The 15,086-nt window shown below is 45.6% G+C and overlaps 1 protein-coding gene across 18 annotated transcripts in view; it reads left to right on the forward strand.

The window, feature by feature from the left end:
- mical3a (microtubule associated monooxygenase, calponin and LIM domain containing 3a) overlaps nucleotides 1-15,086 on the forward strand; it is an 80,565-nt gene that overhangs the window by 42,191 nt on the left and 23,288 nt on the right. For 12 of the 18 annotated variants that reach the window (XM_030095499.1, XM_030095497.1, XM_030095502.1 and 9 more), the window contains 13 exons: nucleotides 10-136; nucleotides 345-438; nucleotides 1,086-1,115; nucleotides 1,662-1,809; nucleotides 3,713-3,909; nucleotides 3,998-4,116; nucleotides 4,201-4,263; nucleotides 4,381-4,557; nucleotides 5,319-5,420; nucleotides 8,009-8,119; nucleotides 11,913-12,099; nucleotides 12,780-12,874; nucleotides 13,002-13,098. In XM_030095499.1, the coding sequence (XP_029951359.1) occupies nucleotides 10-136; nucleotides 345-438; nucleotides 1,086-1,115; nucleotides 1,662-1,809; nucleotides 3,713-3,909; nucleotides 3,998-4,116; nucleotides 4,201-4,263; nucleotides 4,381-4,557; nucleotides 5,319-5,420; nucleotides 8,009-8,119; nucleotides 11,913-12,099; nucleotides 12,780-12,874; nucleotides 13,002-13,098 (1,547 nt within the window). Of the gene's footprint in view, nucleotides 1-9; nucleotides 137-344; nucleotides 439-1,085; nucleotides 1,116-1,661; nucleotides 1,810-3,712; nucleotides 3,910-3,997; nucleotides 4,117-4,200; nucleotides 4,264-4,380; nucleotides 4,558-5,318; nucleotides 5,421-5,715; nucleotides 5,800-8,008; nucleotides 8,120-8,629; nucleotides 8,693-8,889; nucleotides 9,004-9,117; nucleotides 9,223-9,595; nucleotides 9,710-10,383; nucleotides 10,486-11,499; nucleotides 11,614-11,912; nucleotides 12,100-12,779; nucleotides 12,875-13,001; nucleotides 13,099-15,086 lie in introns of all 18 variants that reach the window. The other 6 variants (XM_030095511.1, XM_030095515.1, XM_030095514.1 and 3 more) reach the window with 5 other exon arrangements.

Below are 15,086 nucleotides of genomic sequence, written 5' to 3' on the forward strand. Positions count from 1 at the left end.
GTGCCTCAGGGAGAGCATTTATCGTCTTCTGCCTCAGACCACGCCCGAGAACGTCAGTAAGAACTTCAGTCACTACAGCGTCGATCCCACAACGCGTTACCCCAACATCAGCCTTCACTTCCTCAAGCCCAGCCAGGTGAGAACAGGCCCAGGCACACTGCAGCTCTTCACTTGGTGAAGTCAGATGTAAATGTTTGGGTGTTTCTGTGGCTGCCTTTGCTCAAGAACCAATTTGAAGCCTCAGTGTTAGAATTCTTTTTTTGCTAAACTAGTTCCACCAGTATTTTTGGGTCATATAATACCTGTGTAATCTCAGATGTGCCGCAATAATCCCACCGTTGCAGGTGCGGCACCTTGTTGACACCGGGGAGCATCGGGAGCTTCGCATTGAAATTGAGAATGTGATCAACTCGTCAACGCCCAAGCTGGCCAGGAATGGTTTGTATCTGTTTCTCTTTTAACATGCCCAAAACAAACAAACCAAAACAAAAAAAGACTCTTTATACTGTTTTACCTCCACAGTTCCTCTAAATGTTGTGACAGCCCAGTAAAAGTAAATAACAGAATATTTTTTTGTTTTATTCCTTAAAGAACAATAAACATATCAAGAAGCTTTTTGTGTTTTTAAAGGCAGCAACGCATCTCAAAACAGTTTGAAAAGGGACAAACAGGCCTGATGTGCAGTGACCTGGATTTGGATGAGCTTCTGTCAATGCTGAAAAATTACATTTAGATTTTATGTTTACTTCCACCCAGACGTCTCTTTGAGGAAGGTTTCCGATGTTTAATGAAGACGGCACTGCTCCCATTTCTCTCATTCCATACCTTCGGAGTTTATTTGTGCGCAGTCTGAATAAGAAAAATATGACAGCTATGGAGCTTGTGCAGTCCTGCAGAGACTGCATTCCTCTGAGATGTTTTCAGTTTCATCATCTGATATGTTGTTTGTGTTCATATATAACACAGCCTCCCGACTTCCGGAGCGTTTAGTTTCCGTTGTGTACGGAGAAATTCTTCACTGTTCAGTCTTGGATTTGCTGCAGTCACTGTTGCTGAAATGTAATAATGAACTATTTTCACTCCAGACAATTGCCTGCTTGACAAGCAATTGCAAGGTAACACCAAGTCCAAGTGCATGATGCTGCTTTTTCAGGGACTCCGAATGCTTTTTTTTTTTTTTTTAACAACAGTTTTAAGCCTACTTGCTACATGGTAACGAGTGAATGAATGAATCACATGAAAATAGACAGTGGAATGATGAAACTCAGTGGACGGGCTTAACCCTCCCTCCAGCAGCACTAACTCAGCCCGTCGGTGATCCGTTCATTCAAGCTTCTTGTCTCCAGTCAGCTTGTCACCTCTTGCTCTTTTGAAGGTTCCCTGTGAGTTTTGCACTTTATGCTAACACTTCATCCTTACATCAATACTTTTTGGTAATGTCATGGTTTGCAGTGTTTTTTTTTTGGCTGTTTGAAACTTTTACTAACACAGATGAAGATAGAACTTCCTGATCCCGTACTTGGCCCCGCCTCACCAAGGCCGAGAGATTGCACAGCAGCAGACTTGTTAACGTTGCGTTTAATCCAGCAGCCTCTGTCCCACCTGCTAGCTCAACACCAGGCCTTTTATTGTTTTTTTTTCTTTTCCTTTTTTCGCGGCAGAATCTATTGCTCGATCCAGTAAACTGCTCAACTGGTGCCAGAGGCAGACGGAGGGATACAGGAACGTTAATGTGACGGACCTCACCATGTCCTGGAAGAGCGGCCTGGCCCTGTGCGCCCTCATTCACAGATACAGACCCGATCTCATGTGAGTATTTCACCAAAAGAAAATCCCTGGGCAGCAGGTTTGTTTTCCAGTCGGCAGCATTTTGCGAGGTGTTACGGAGGTAACACTGCTGCTGTACCTAATCTGACCTTCCTGCTGTGTTTATGTGTTTGCTGGTTCCTCGTGATGTTTATCGTCTGGCCGGGACCCTCGCCGCTCAACTATAATTCACTGTAAATGAGGTGACAGCTCGCAGTGATAATGGCCCCTCGGGTCCCTGAAGGGAGGCCTCCTCTTGTGCCTCCCCACTCCTCCCACACACACGTATAGTCTCCGTTTTAATACACACACACACGCGCACGCACACACGCACTACAACAACGCAACGTCTCCATCTGCAACGCCTAATGCAGTTTGCTGCCCTCTGGAGACAACGTGGCAATTAACATTATGCGCTATTAGCGTCCGTGTCCTGCGTGACCTTTTCCAAGTGCAGCGGCAGCCGAGCCCTGATTGGCTGGATGGTGGGAGGAGGGGGGGGCCCTGATGAGCGGAGGGACCTCGGGGGGAAACTGCATTCACGTTTCTGCACATATAGGATCGACGGTTAAAAGGGATTTCAGTCCAGGCTCCACTCGGCGCCCGATGCTAATGTTTTGAAATGTGCAGCTGTATTGACGAGGCATTTCAATGGTTTAATGACGTTAACAGTAAGGCTTTCCACGGTGTGCAGACATGGTTTATTATCGGAGTTTATGGCAATAGAGTGGCAGGGCAGGTTCACTTCCATTATATCTTAAGATGTTTTGATAATTAGAGCTGGAAAGTGCAGATTTGGTCCTTCTTTGTTTTGTAGACCTGCTGATTCATTGCTATCTGAGACGAACACTTGATATGACCTTTAAGGTTCAAATGATCATGAAACATCAGCTCCTGTTACAAAGTGCTGAAACTCATCTCCTGATTCTGCAGTTCATCCCAGTTTTTATGAACCTTTTACTCCTTCTGGAAATAAAGAGTGATCTTTGTAGCTCACAGTGTGCATCGTGTTCAGGTTTTTCTTTTAGAAATGTTAAAAGTTTACATGTCAACGTTCTGAAAACGATGTCTGTTAATACAGAAACAACAGATACGCTGAAAACAATGTAGTTTTCATGTAGGGTTTGGTAGTTTTTGTGATGAAGCCACACACACGTGCAGACGATAGCCCTGTTTCCATGGAGATGCAGCGTTGTCAGTAAGTTTCACCTCGGGAGCCGTTCTCAAAAAGTTGCGAAATCGATCACTCTGAGCAGTGTTGTAGTGAAAATTGTTTCTTGCTACTTTTAATCTTTGTCAAGTCTTGTGAAATGAACAGTCATGAAAAATTTAGATGCTCCTGATAAACAGCTGGACATATATTAGTGCCGAGCAACGAAAAAATAGCAATGAAAATCAAGCATGTTAGAAAACTTGGGAAACTTTAACTTTGAAATGAGCAAATTACACAGACAGTGTGAGCATTTATTGCACATAAGTTAAATCATTCCAAGTCTTTTCTGTTTTTATAATGAAAAAAAAAGTATCTCAAACTATTAGAATGTTTCATAAGAGCATTTTACTGATTCTGATACTAAATCTGACAAAGTGCTTTAACGCTTTTAGTTTCTGAGTATGATTGGAACTGACAACAAAATGACCTGAGTTTTGAGATTCACCTGCATTATTTGTTTAGACAAAAGTTATTTTTCTTGAATAACATATTTCAATTGAAATAAACTTTCTGATTAATGTAAATAAAATGTACGAAGCTCATTAGTTTCTAGCCTCTGTGTTTTATAAATGTAAATGAACATTAGTGATAATTTTTACTGAATAAATTATCTTTTTGCTTCATGATCGTGTTATCTGTGATATTGTGTCCATTGCTCTTCTCCTCTGAGTCTCTCTGCCTCTGCGTTCGCAGTGATTTTGACTCGCTGGACGAGCGAGACCAGGAGAAGAATAACCAGTTGGGCTTCGACGTGGCAGAGAAGGAGTTTGGGATTTCTCCATGCATGACTGGCAAGGAGATGTCTTCTGTGGTGGAGCCAGACAAACTGTCCATGGTCATGTATCTGAGCCAGTTCTATGAGATGTTTAAAGACACAGTGCCACCCGGAGGTGAGAAGTGGCAAAGCATTCTGAAAGGTTTTTTTTTCTGAACTGTCTTTGCTGATGTACTTACTCTCTACTCTGTGTGTTTGTTCAGACAACCACAACCTCAGTCCAGAGGATAAGGCCGCACTAATAGCCAGCACCAAGTCTCCCATCTCCTTCCTCAGCAAGCTGGGTCAGAGCATAGCGATCTCCAGGAAACGAAACCCCAAGGTCAAGGTCTTCAAACAGCCGTTCAGCAGCTAAACATCAGCAGGCTGTGGTCAGAAATATCTCATGACTTGTCATCGTCAACAGGACAAAAAGGAGAAGGACGCGGACGGTTTGGGGAAGAGGAGGAAAACCAGTCAGTCTGAGGATGTGAGTGCTTCTGACAGCAAGGCTTATTGTTGCTTTGGAGGAAATTAATTAATCCCAGTAGACTGGAGACGGCCGGATCGGGAGGAAAATTGAGCTGCTTTCACCACTCTCTGACAGGAGGAGCTCTCGAGGCCCGGCCGTGACGACAGGCCGTCCGTCCCCGCCGTCCTGGCCGAGAGAAAGATGGACTCGGCCGCCGTGGGGAACAACAACAAAGTGAAGGTCATGGCCACCCAGCTGCTCGCCAAGTTCGAGGAAAACGCTCCAGCTCAGCACACGGGGCTGAAGAGACAGGTACAGACGGAAAAGTTCAGATTTTCATAGCTCACTGTGGCTTGTTTTATCGTCACAGCGAATATTTTGTGTCGCAGCCTCTTTATTCTCCCGGTAAATGAGCCGCCGGCTCCTGTATTAGCATGCCGCTGTGGGTCAGGCTGGCCATTGTTCCCCGGGTCGTGTAGGTGGCCGCGCAGTGCTGACGGGGCTCGGAGGGCTCGGGTGAACTGCTCCACACTGCTCTGCTGTGCCGGCCGCCGAGGACCGGCAGAGGAGTGGGAGGGAGGCGTGGCCTCCTCAGACAGCAGATCAGATCACAACACTTCACTCTCGGTGTTCTGAGAGGAGCCGCTGATGAATAGTGCAGCTTTAACTCGTCAGAAATCTGTGACTGTAGCTAAAAATCTTACGTGGGAGGAATCATTTCAGCATGTGGAGATTTATAAAGGCAGAATTATGCACTTGTCAAGGGACATTTCGTCCTCGCAGGTTATTAATTCTCCCCTCATTTCAGCCTTTGTTTTTCTTTCTGCTTGACATTTACTGAGGTGCTGTTCTAAATGCTCCATAAACTCCTGCAGCACCGTCCTCTTATGACATCTTGTCATTTCCTTATCTGTCCTGAACACGTATTTTCCAGCCGCATTCATCTGTGATTCACTTCCTTCTCTCTGTTGTTCTCTCCCCGGCTTCACCTCCACTCACGGACCGTTTCGTGGCGCCTTGCATGGTTATTGTGCCCCTGCTCGTTGCCCCTCCTCTCTATCCGGCCACTAAAGGGGGATTCTCTGCCCAATCTGGACCGCCTTTTCCCCCCTAGCCCTCCACAAACCCCAGTGAAAGAGGCAGTGCGCCTGGCGCCTGTCCCAGCATGGAGAAAGGTAAACTTTACCCCCCCTCCCCCCATCGTAGAGACTAACGACTAGACAACTCATCAACTAACCGTCGAATCCCTTCGGTTGGTGTGCTTTAGCCTAACCCAGTGTCCTCTGTGTGTCTGTTCTGGGAGATGTGGAGGTTTGCAGTCAGCAGCTCAAGTGTGAAACACTGTTTTAACTATCAAGCAGCTTTCTGAGTGTGTGTGTGTGTGTGTGTGTGTGTGTGTTTCTGTAAAAGACATAAAGGAATACAGCACAGTCATAGTGTGTCCTCCTCGCCTCTCCCGTCCTGCTGCAGAGACGCACACAGCAGCAGGAGCAGCTGAGCATTCGCTACAAAGCGATGATCAAGTGTCAGACGCTGCCCTTCCGAGGGGAGCAGGTACGTCCGGCAGACCCCAGACTCCTCCTCACGTCCCGCTAAAGTCCCCGTTCATTTCTCATAGAGGTAGATTAGAGCTCCCGTCCGCTGGCAGAAGAAAATGAAGGCGTCTTCATAAACCCCGACTTCAGGAGTTCATTATGAATTTATAATATTCATGAAAAACATCCGCTGAGATGCTTTCAGGCTCTGTGCAGTTTAATTTGCCACGTGTGGGAAAGTGGATGAAGGTTCGAAAGACAACAAACGCTGATGAATGTACTGCAAAGTGGGGTGACTGTACAAATATTATTTGCTTTTCCAGAAGTTCCTGATCCAGATAAGCTGGTTATCAACTTAGTAATTAAAAAAATGTGAGGCATATAACAATGTTTATCTGTCGCCACAGTGTTTCTGTGTGTGTGTGCAGTAATTTAAACCCATTTATCAATTCCAACACTGAATATTAATTACATTTTTACAGTTTGCTTGGGTTGATTGGCCATATTGGAGCCTCTTACTGGCTAGTTTTGGTCCACGGGCCTTATGCTTTGACACCCTAGATTTATATGTATTTTTTAATGAAGCTGTGTTGTTTGTTAGCTTGAGAAAACTTGCTTTGTGTACAAAAGAAAGCAAACCGGACAAAATAAGCCATAAGCGAGGAGTGTTTCGAGGTGTAGATAATATCTTATCTTTTCTATAAATATTTACTGGATCAGTAGAAACTCAAGAGATACTGATGATCTCCTTCTTGTTGGATTTTCTGCCTCTTTACCTCCTTGATCTGTCCTTACGGCGTTAGATTAAGCCTTTCTCCATCTTTTGCCCTGACTGGCTGTGGAAGTAGACCCTGAAGAGTAGCTGTAGCCGAGCTGGACCGCCTCGTCCTTCCCTGTCCTACTGTCATATATTTACATGTCAACAAACAAAGTCAGCCCCTCCATTACAGCCAGAACCAGTTTTCTCCCGATGATGTTTTGAAATGTGTCTCCTTCTCTCTGTAGTGCCTCTAACACCAGACCAAATCCTCAGACTCTGCTGTTTAAAGGGATTTCAATCAGTGCTTTTTTTTCTTTTTTTTTTTAAGTTCTCTTAATGCACTATAAGTCCCCAGCGTCTGAGTAAAATAGCTGAAAGTTGAGTGGAGAGACTTGAAATAATCTTTGTAATCCTAAGTGCTTCTTTTCACAAAGTGTTTAACGCGTTGTTTTTTTTCTGAGCCACCGGTGAATGGTGAGTATTAGGTGGTTTGTGTTTAAGAAGTGTTTGTAGAGAAGTGATCTGCAGCAGAATTCAAGCACTTTCTGGTGAATGTCGCAGCCATTTCAGTGTATCATATTTAAACAGTGGCTTATTTTGCCATAAACACAACTGGTAGTCTATTTTTTTCAGGTAGGCGTGTATAAAAGTGGCGAAATAGCCGACCGGAGAAACTTCAGACAATATTTGTAATCCGAATCTGTAGAAAGTGTCCATTTCATCCTCTCCTGTGACTGCTGACAGGATTTGGCACGCATATTCCCATAACCTGCACAGGTTTGATATCGAGAAAACTCTGAAACCACCAGAAAGCTGAGAAATCGAGCCTTTAGGACACATTTTAGTTCATGGGCCATGTACGGCCCAATTTCACCTCGAGTGTGTCGGACTGGTAAAATACAGCCACAGTAACCTTTAAATTTACACTTTAAAGTTTTTCTACGTTGCGGCTCCGAGTATACGTGTTGAAAATGTCTCATATCTCAGCTCGGGTTAAAAAAAGTCAGTGTCTCTTTGTAAATTTGGTTCGGTCGGGACGTCCGTGGTGAAAAGGTGCACTGCTTGTAGATAAAGAGAAAAGGCTTGGTGGATGAATTTTCATTAAAGTTCAGACTTGAAGGTTAAAGATGCCAGTTTGTTCTTATCTATTGAAGCTTGCTGCTGTTTGTTCCGCTCTGCTTGGTCTTTGGGGAGGTGTGTATGAAAATGTTCCTTACATGGGGCATTCTGTGAATATATCTAACCTTCAAATTAAAAGCCCACTAATTCCATTAACCACAAAGATCCCAACGTGTCTGTTTACTCAGCATAGCTTCCTTCCTGGTTTGACAAGCTTTGCTAATTAGTGTGAACCATGATCAGGAGACTGAATCTGTATTTTAGCAGTAGCTCATCATTTTCTATTCTTCTCATCATCGTCGTCGTCGTCTTCTGCTGAATCTGCTGTTCCTGTCCGTCGTCCCTCAAGGCCAGGAGTGGTGCAGACCAGCTGTCCAGCTCGAGCTCTCGGAGCTGCCCAAAGAAAACCATTCTGCTCCCTTCCTCCTCCTCCACTTCCTCGCTCTCTCTTCACTCCGAGGTGACGCACGGCCTGCCGTCTCCGTCTGTCTGTGTCCGTCTGCCTCCAGCCGCAGTAATCGTAGCAGCCCCAATTATGGCGTCCCTTTACTCTCCCGCTCCCGTACTTCCTCCTCCACATGTCTGCTGTTCATCGCATTAGTCTGTAGCTTGTAGCATGAAAAACGACAAAAGTCCCGCATCTCCCCGGGAGAACTTCCCAGAGAGGCCACCGCCTTGTTTACTTCCCTGTGAATGAGTGAGCGGTGTGTGTTATTGTCTGAGGAGCGGCTTGTTTCATGCTGATGGGTGTGTTGATGGCTGCTGGAAATGATACTGACTCATGGGACCTCGGATGATTTGAATTTATGAATAGGCAAAGTTTTGCTACACTCTGCTCCAAGTAACAGTCCACAACTCATTTTTAACAGTGTGTGTGTGTGTGTGTGTGTGTGTGTGTGTGTGTGTGTGTGTGTGCTCAATGCAATCCAAGGTGTTTATTTACAGTTTGTGTTTGCTTTCCTCTTTAAAGAATATGCAAAAAAGCCCAGAGGAAGAGGAGCTTGAGTACTATGAGAGGCCGCTGCCACCCGGGGTAGAGTAAATGAGTGACTGCATTCATAAGTGCTCGGCATGCCTCTGCTGTTTTCATTGGTTGTGGTTGTTCTTTAATGTGAGACATCAGTTGGAAAAGGCCGTAAACAGAATGCACTGCAGAACTTTCCTCCGAATGAAAACCACCATGTTTGAGGCGTCAGGCGGTTTTGTGCCTAAAGAGCGCTCCCTCGGCAGGAGTGGCGGCCGCTGCACCTGGACGACCCGGGACCCATTCACATACCCGGTATTCAGGAGAGGGCGGACCGCCTCATCTCCAAGTTTAAAGGCAAACCCAACAAGCCTCCAAAGGTGACCGCTCACTTTTTAGATCAACTGGAGATATTTCTTCAGTGTGTGCAAGCAGTCCCCCCCCCCCCCCCCCCCCCCCCCCGAAATGTAATCCTCTTCTCTCCTCCCTTGAAGCCGAAGAAAAAGCCGTCCCGGTTCTTTTTAGAGCAGTGGCACTTGTCCCGCAGCCTGACCGAGAGTCCCGGTTCACCACCGCCCCCCCTCGACTCCCCCGGAAAGGTTCGGTTTCTGCCGCTCTGGACTGAGACTCACCCCCCAGCATGCCGCCAAACAGGCCTCCTCGGGAGGTTTTCACCGACTGAGAGACCTAAAGAATCACTGAAGCTGGAAAAGTGAATGCGTCGCCTGTTTCTCAGTGTTTGTGCTGCGTAGACTCACTGACTGGAGGCACGGCTTCCATAGTTTACTCAGTTTGACTCACATTTTCACATAAATTAAAGGCCGTCAGTTGAAACCATGCAAACAATGACTAACAAACAATGACAAGCCTTTTTTTTTTTTTTTGATGATTGATTTTCTGGAGGTTTCCAAAAACACGGTGTAATCTCCACTTTTGTCTTTGTTGGTGATTAAATAATGTGTTTTTGTACAGGAGGCGGCGAGGCGCCTGGACTCCGACAGCCAAACGCCTTTATACGTGCTTAGTATTCAGGAGCGGGCCGAGCAGCTGGCCTGTCAGTTTGAGGGCAAGAAAGTTGGACCTCAGGTGATTTAGCCTTTTAAAAGATAGTCAGATGAAAAGAACGACACAAAAGGCAACAAGGAGTACACAACACACTGTTATCAGCTCTGTTAAACTATTGATTGCTGCGTGCTGCATGTAAATAATCATTTTCTTAAATTGTTATTGGGTCCGGTAGTGTTGTCAGGTACTTGCAAATTTGCTCTAATGCAATTACAGCTGATGAAATAAATGTCTAAACAAAGCAGCTAATCAGACATTGCACCAATCGATGATCTGATTGTGTCTTAGCAGTGAAAGAGATGCTTTTTTTTTTGCCACATAAACGATGCTAAATTGATGCAAAGTGTTGCTAAGTGTGAAATTATTTTGTCACTTCTTTATTATGACAATACCTGACAAGTCAGTTATTAATGGAAGCAGGAGAGCGACCCAGATGAAGAATACTCATATAAAAAGCATCGTCCATTAGCAGTAAATGTTCCGTGTTTCAACAGATTGACAGTGCCTCTGATGTTAAATCTCATATTTTCTCATTCTATTTTTGTCAATTTTTAAAAAGACACATTGAAGTTTAAAAAAAATTCTGTAAACAAACACATTTAATTCTATGAACTACAATGGAAAAAAAAATCTAGGCATATTTTCATTTTTATTTGTAATGACTTTTCTTTTTCCTTTTTTTTTGTTTTGTGGAGCCTAAGAAAAAGCCTTCGCGTTTCTTTATGGAGCAGTGGCATCTGGCCCGGGCTCAAAGCCCCCCCGATTCCCCCCCCTCCACGTCCGACAGCCTGAGACAGGTAGACCGTTCCCTCCCGCCCGGACGGAGAGGGGTGCACCGCGGCCTTGCAGGACGGCGCGTCTCCTCGCTTTGCCTCTGACTCACCTGAGACCTGCCGTGGAACTGATGTGCAGCCTGGTCGCCGTTGACACTGGGTGCCGTGATGAATCATAAACATGTGGTCAAGCTGTGTGTCCTAACAGGAGAGACGTTGCGGCGTTCTCACAGGAGCATGTCGTAATTCCCGCAGTCGTTTCATCCCCAGCTTTTGATTTAGATTGGAAGAGCGGCTTGGCAGCGAAAATCTCATCTCGTGTAAATCTGATGCCGACAAGCCGTAGTTTCCACCGCTGCCAAGTTAGGGTTTAGCATTGCAGTGCAGCTACACTGCAGTAAATGTGTTCACATTTCATCCGTAGGAATGGTTTCCTCGGCCTTAATTCCTCCCTACACAGGATATATAAGCTGTTTTGGGTGCTTTAATAGAGAGAAATCTAATCCTGGTGTAGATTATTTCAGGGGTTAAGATGAGCATCATTTCACATGTTGTGCTTCATGTTGCTGTGTGAGCGCCCTTGTGTGTGCACGTTCATGAACAATTGCATGGCTGCTTCACATGAGTGGAATCGGAAGTTCTGATCGTTCCGAACGTTTTATTCTGCAGCATGGTCTCAGTACTGCGGCAGTTAATGTTGTTCTCAAGTCCCAAATGCAATTATGCTACAACTTGTTAGATGATTTGTGTTCCTGAGAGCAGAATTAGTCTTTTTGTACTCTGGGGTTGTGTTTTTGTCTGCAGTGAAGTGGGGCTGCCAGCGCATCCTCTCGGTTGATCACTTCAGCATGGGAATATTGCTCTGTCATGTCTGAACTCATGAGTCATTTGCCGTTTTTGTGTGTGAAACACTTGTTGCCCTCCTCCCTCACGCCTCTTCCCTGCTGCTTTTTTTGTTTCCTCTCTTTTGCTCATCGTTTCTAATGTTTCTTTTCTACCTGTCCTTTGTTCCCCCCCCCCACCCGATGTGGTCGATAGCGCTATGTCAGGATGTACACAGGGGGAGTGGGCTCATTGGCCGAGCAGATAGCCAGTCGGCTACAGTCTCGGGAAGACGCCAAGCCCCCGCCTGTGCCCGATAAGAGGGATTTGGTAAGCTGGCTGTCCGGAGGGACGCAGGCATGTGGCTGTTCAGATCACAGCATCACCTGCAAGAGTGTGGTTTTCTGCAGTAATGCGTAGTTGACACGAGTAGCTGATCAATCTCCCTTTAGCACCAGAGCGCCATCACTTTATAGATGTCTTTTAACGCTCTTTATATGTAGCGTCCGTCAGTAGAGGCCCGGTGTAAACCTGTAAATGTAGTGAGTACAGCTTCACGCCTGGTTTCCCAACAGTTTCCTGAATGTTTTTCTCAATAGAAAGTGACTGGATTGTGTTTCTTTTCGCAGGGCTCTCTCCGGAAAGAGTTCCCCGTTAACATCGGAGGCAGCGACGTCTGCTTCTTCTGTCGGAAGCGCGTCTACGTGATGGAGAGGCTGAGCGCCGAGGGCAAGTTCTTCCACCGCAGCTGCTTCAAGTGTGACTACTGCGGCACCACGCTGCGCCTGTCCTCCTACGCCTTCGACGTCGAGGACGGTGAGCCTGACACACATCCAGCCGTCCTTGGCCAGGATCAATCGTGTCTGTGTGTGTGTGTGTAGGGAGTGCACATTACCTGGAGAAATTAAGGAAATCAGAATAGTTTTTTTTCATTGTTAAAAACAACAAAATTCTAAGTGCAGTGAAAAACATGCAAATATGCCAACCGATTGATGAAAAACAATTGAACTGTTGCATCCCAACAGCCAAAATGAAGCCTCATTGAGAACAAACGTAACCCTCACACTTTCTTTCTTAGCTTTAGCGCCCTCCAGTGGCGGCATCACACCAGACATGCAGCTCGACCTCCCTGTTCACTTTGTTTCTGTCCAGAGGAATAACAGTATCAAGCTGTAATCTCATGATATCGCTGTTAAAGCAAATCTGTCATATTCATGAGCCCTCCAGGACTGAGCACGGCCTCATGAGTTTCTCTCCGGGAAGATTTCCATTGTGCTGGAGGACAGGCAGCAGATTGTTCACTGAGACAGAGTAGCTGATTCTCGCAGGGAGCCGTGGGCCTGGAGCCCACCGCCGCTCCGGATTGAGACGGAGAGGAATTTTATTCCAGGGACCGGACGCAGCGGGGTGGAATGTGAAGATCTCTCTGTACTGTACGCGTTTGTCTGTTTGTGCTTTGTTGTGTTTATGTGCTCTGTGTCTCTTCTGTGCTGCAGGGAAGTTTTACTGCAAACCGCACTACTGTTACCGTCTGTCTGGCTACGCTCAGAGGAAGAGGCCCGCTCCCTCCCCGGCTCCCATCACAGCTAAGGTGTCTACTGATGCTGATTTCTGTTTTGTTTTTATACATTTGTGAAGCCTAATTTGCATGTTTTCCTCTGAGACTATTGATCCACTGGCTGCATCTCCTCAGTGGTGTCTCTTGTTTGTTCCTGCAGGAGAACCAGCCGCCCCAAACCCCGACGGCCACCGTGGACGCTCCCGGAAGGGCGATGGCGGCGGCGGTGGCCCCCTCGGCCGAGCTCCAACCCTCAGGTACCCGACTTTCCTCTGTAGCGGCGGCGGCGGCTGCGCCCGGCCGTCTGGCCATGGGCGTGGGAGTCCCGCTGCGTACCCTCCGCCGCACACTCTCCTGGACCTGCCACCAGGTGGCGCACAACCCCCTAGATTCTCCCTTCCTGTGTGTCTACTGCATCTACCTCTTCTGCTGTTTCACCCTCAATGTCCTGCTCAACCTCCTCTAGCATGACTCCTTTTTATCCCCTCCTCCCTTCTCTGATTTCAGCTAAAGTCAGAGGGACTGTGTGGATTTAGACTGTACTGACTAACCCGGCCTGCAGTGTTTCTTCTGTGTAAATCCTGTTTCTTTCTTTCCTCCTTTTTTTTTTTTTTTTAAATTTCCTTTCACTGAATTATATTTTGAAGATGCAGCATTTGTTCTTTATTCTGTTCGCAGCTGTTTTATGAATTGAGATTGGCCGAGGTGGTAAAAAAGAAAAAGAAAATGTTAAAAGTGAATGTTGCATCTTAAATCTATTTATTTTTCTTGGCTTCGACATTAAAAAGAGCCGGGCTGAATTTCCTGGCGATCAGCTCTGCAGGCAGCAGTGTTAACCCTTTGTGCAGCCGCCCTCCGTAGTGAGGCAGCTCTCCAAGCTGAAAACATCAACAACAGTTTGGCACACAGCAATGAGCATGTAAAGGTTTTTATTTTTTTGCTCGCCCGTTGTGTTTTTAATGACGAGCCAACCTGGACTGTGTGGTGATTGTAACCTCTAGTGGCCTGTGATTGCTCTCTTTTAGCTCTACCTCCTCCTGTGTTGATGTGTTTGTTTTACTGCCTGCTCCGTGACGTGCTCCTTTCTCTCTGTAAGCCGTTTTGCACATGAAATTAGTTTCTTTTTGTTCGTTTTTTTCCTCCTCCTTACTGAAACTCACCAACCTGTGATGAAGTGCCTGTATCAGTGCGTTTTGTGAGCTTTACCTTTCCCCCTCCGATCAGAGCATCTTAAAACTGAAAGCTTCAGTAGTGCTTGAATTAGTGCCTGTGATTGGTGATTTCTTTCCCTTCTGGCTTCCTCTCCCACCCCCCCACCCCGCATCTCTCCGCCTTTCAGTTAGCTGCCGAGAAGCACTTCTCTCAACTTCTCTTCATTGATCGCTCTGCCTTTTAGAACTAAATGAATGTACGAGTAAGATTTGAAACAGTGATGTGCTTTGCTTAAAACGAATAATTGAAATTTTATTAATTCAGTTGTAGGCCTGCTGCTTCACGTGGCAAGTATAGGATTTAAGAACTTAATGATAAATGTTACTAACTTCATGAATGACAGAATTCTGATATGTAGACATTTAACAGTGTTTAGGTATTCCAAAAATTCTACACAGTCATGTTAATCATATAAAATAATGTTAGTAAGTTCATTCTGGTGTCGTTTTAGGACAAACATCCTAAGATTATTAAGAATAGATATAATATATTGAGTGTGAGTGATATTGCTTCATGCTTCATTAAATAAATGAAAGTGACAATTTATCAGAAAGCCAAAAGCAGGTCGTTTTTGCCCTTTAGATTTCAAGTTAGCTTTGATGGGAAGAGGAATCATGAACATCGTGCACGTGGCCTCGATGTGACGCACTCTCATTCCGACACACAGCCTTTCCAATTGGGATTTCCACAAAGCTCATTGAGCCATAATTGGGGTTTATCTCTGCCTAAGTGAACGGAGAGAGTGTTCAGACAAATTAAAAGGCCTCACTTTGCTCTATTTCCGCCTCCATTCACCCACAGCCGGGTAAATCGCTTTGCAAAAATCCAGTTTTAAGGTTTGCTTCTCAGGACGGGAACAAGGCAAGGCACCAACCTTGTACAACTACATAGAGTATAATGGAACTACTTTAGAGTGTTAAACTTTTTGTGTTTGTTGATACTTTTTGTTGTAGGAATATAACCTAATTGCAATAAATTCAGTGATAGATCCTAAATTGGTGTGTCCTTGTCAGTTTGTCCTAAAAGTACAAGC

The sequence above is a fragment of the Salarias fasciatus genome, chromosome 7 (assembly GCF_902148845.1).
Source record: "Salarias fasciatus chromosome 7, fSalaFa1.1, whole genome shotgun sequence".
NCBI classification, from domain to species: domain Eukaryota; kingdom Metazoa; phylum Chordata; class Actinopteri; order Blenniiformes; family Blenniidae; genus Salarias; species Salarias fasciatus.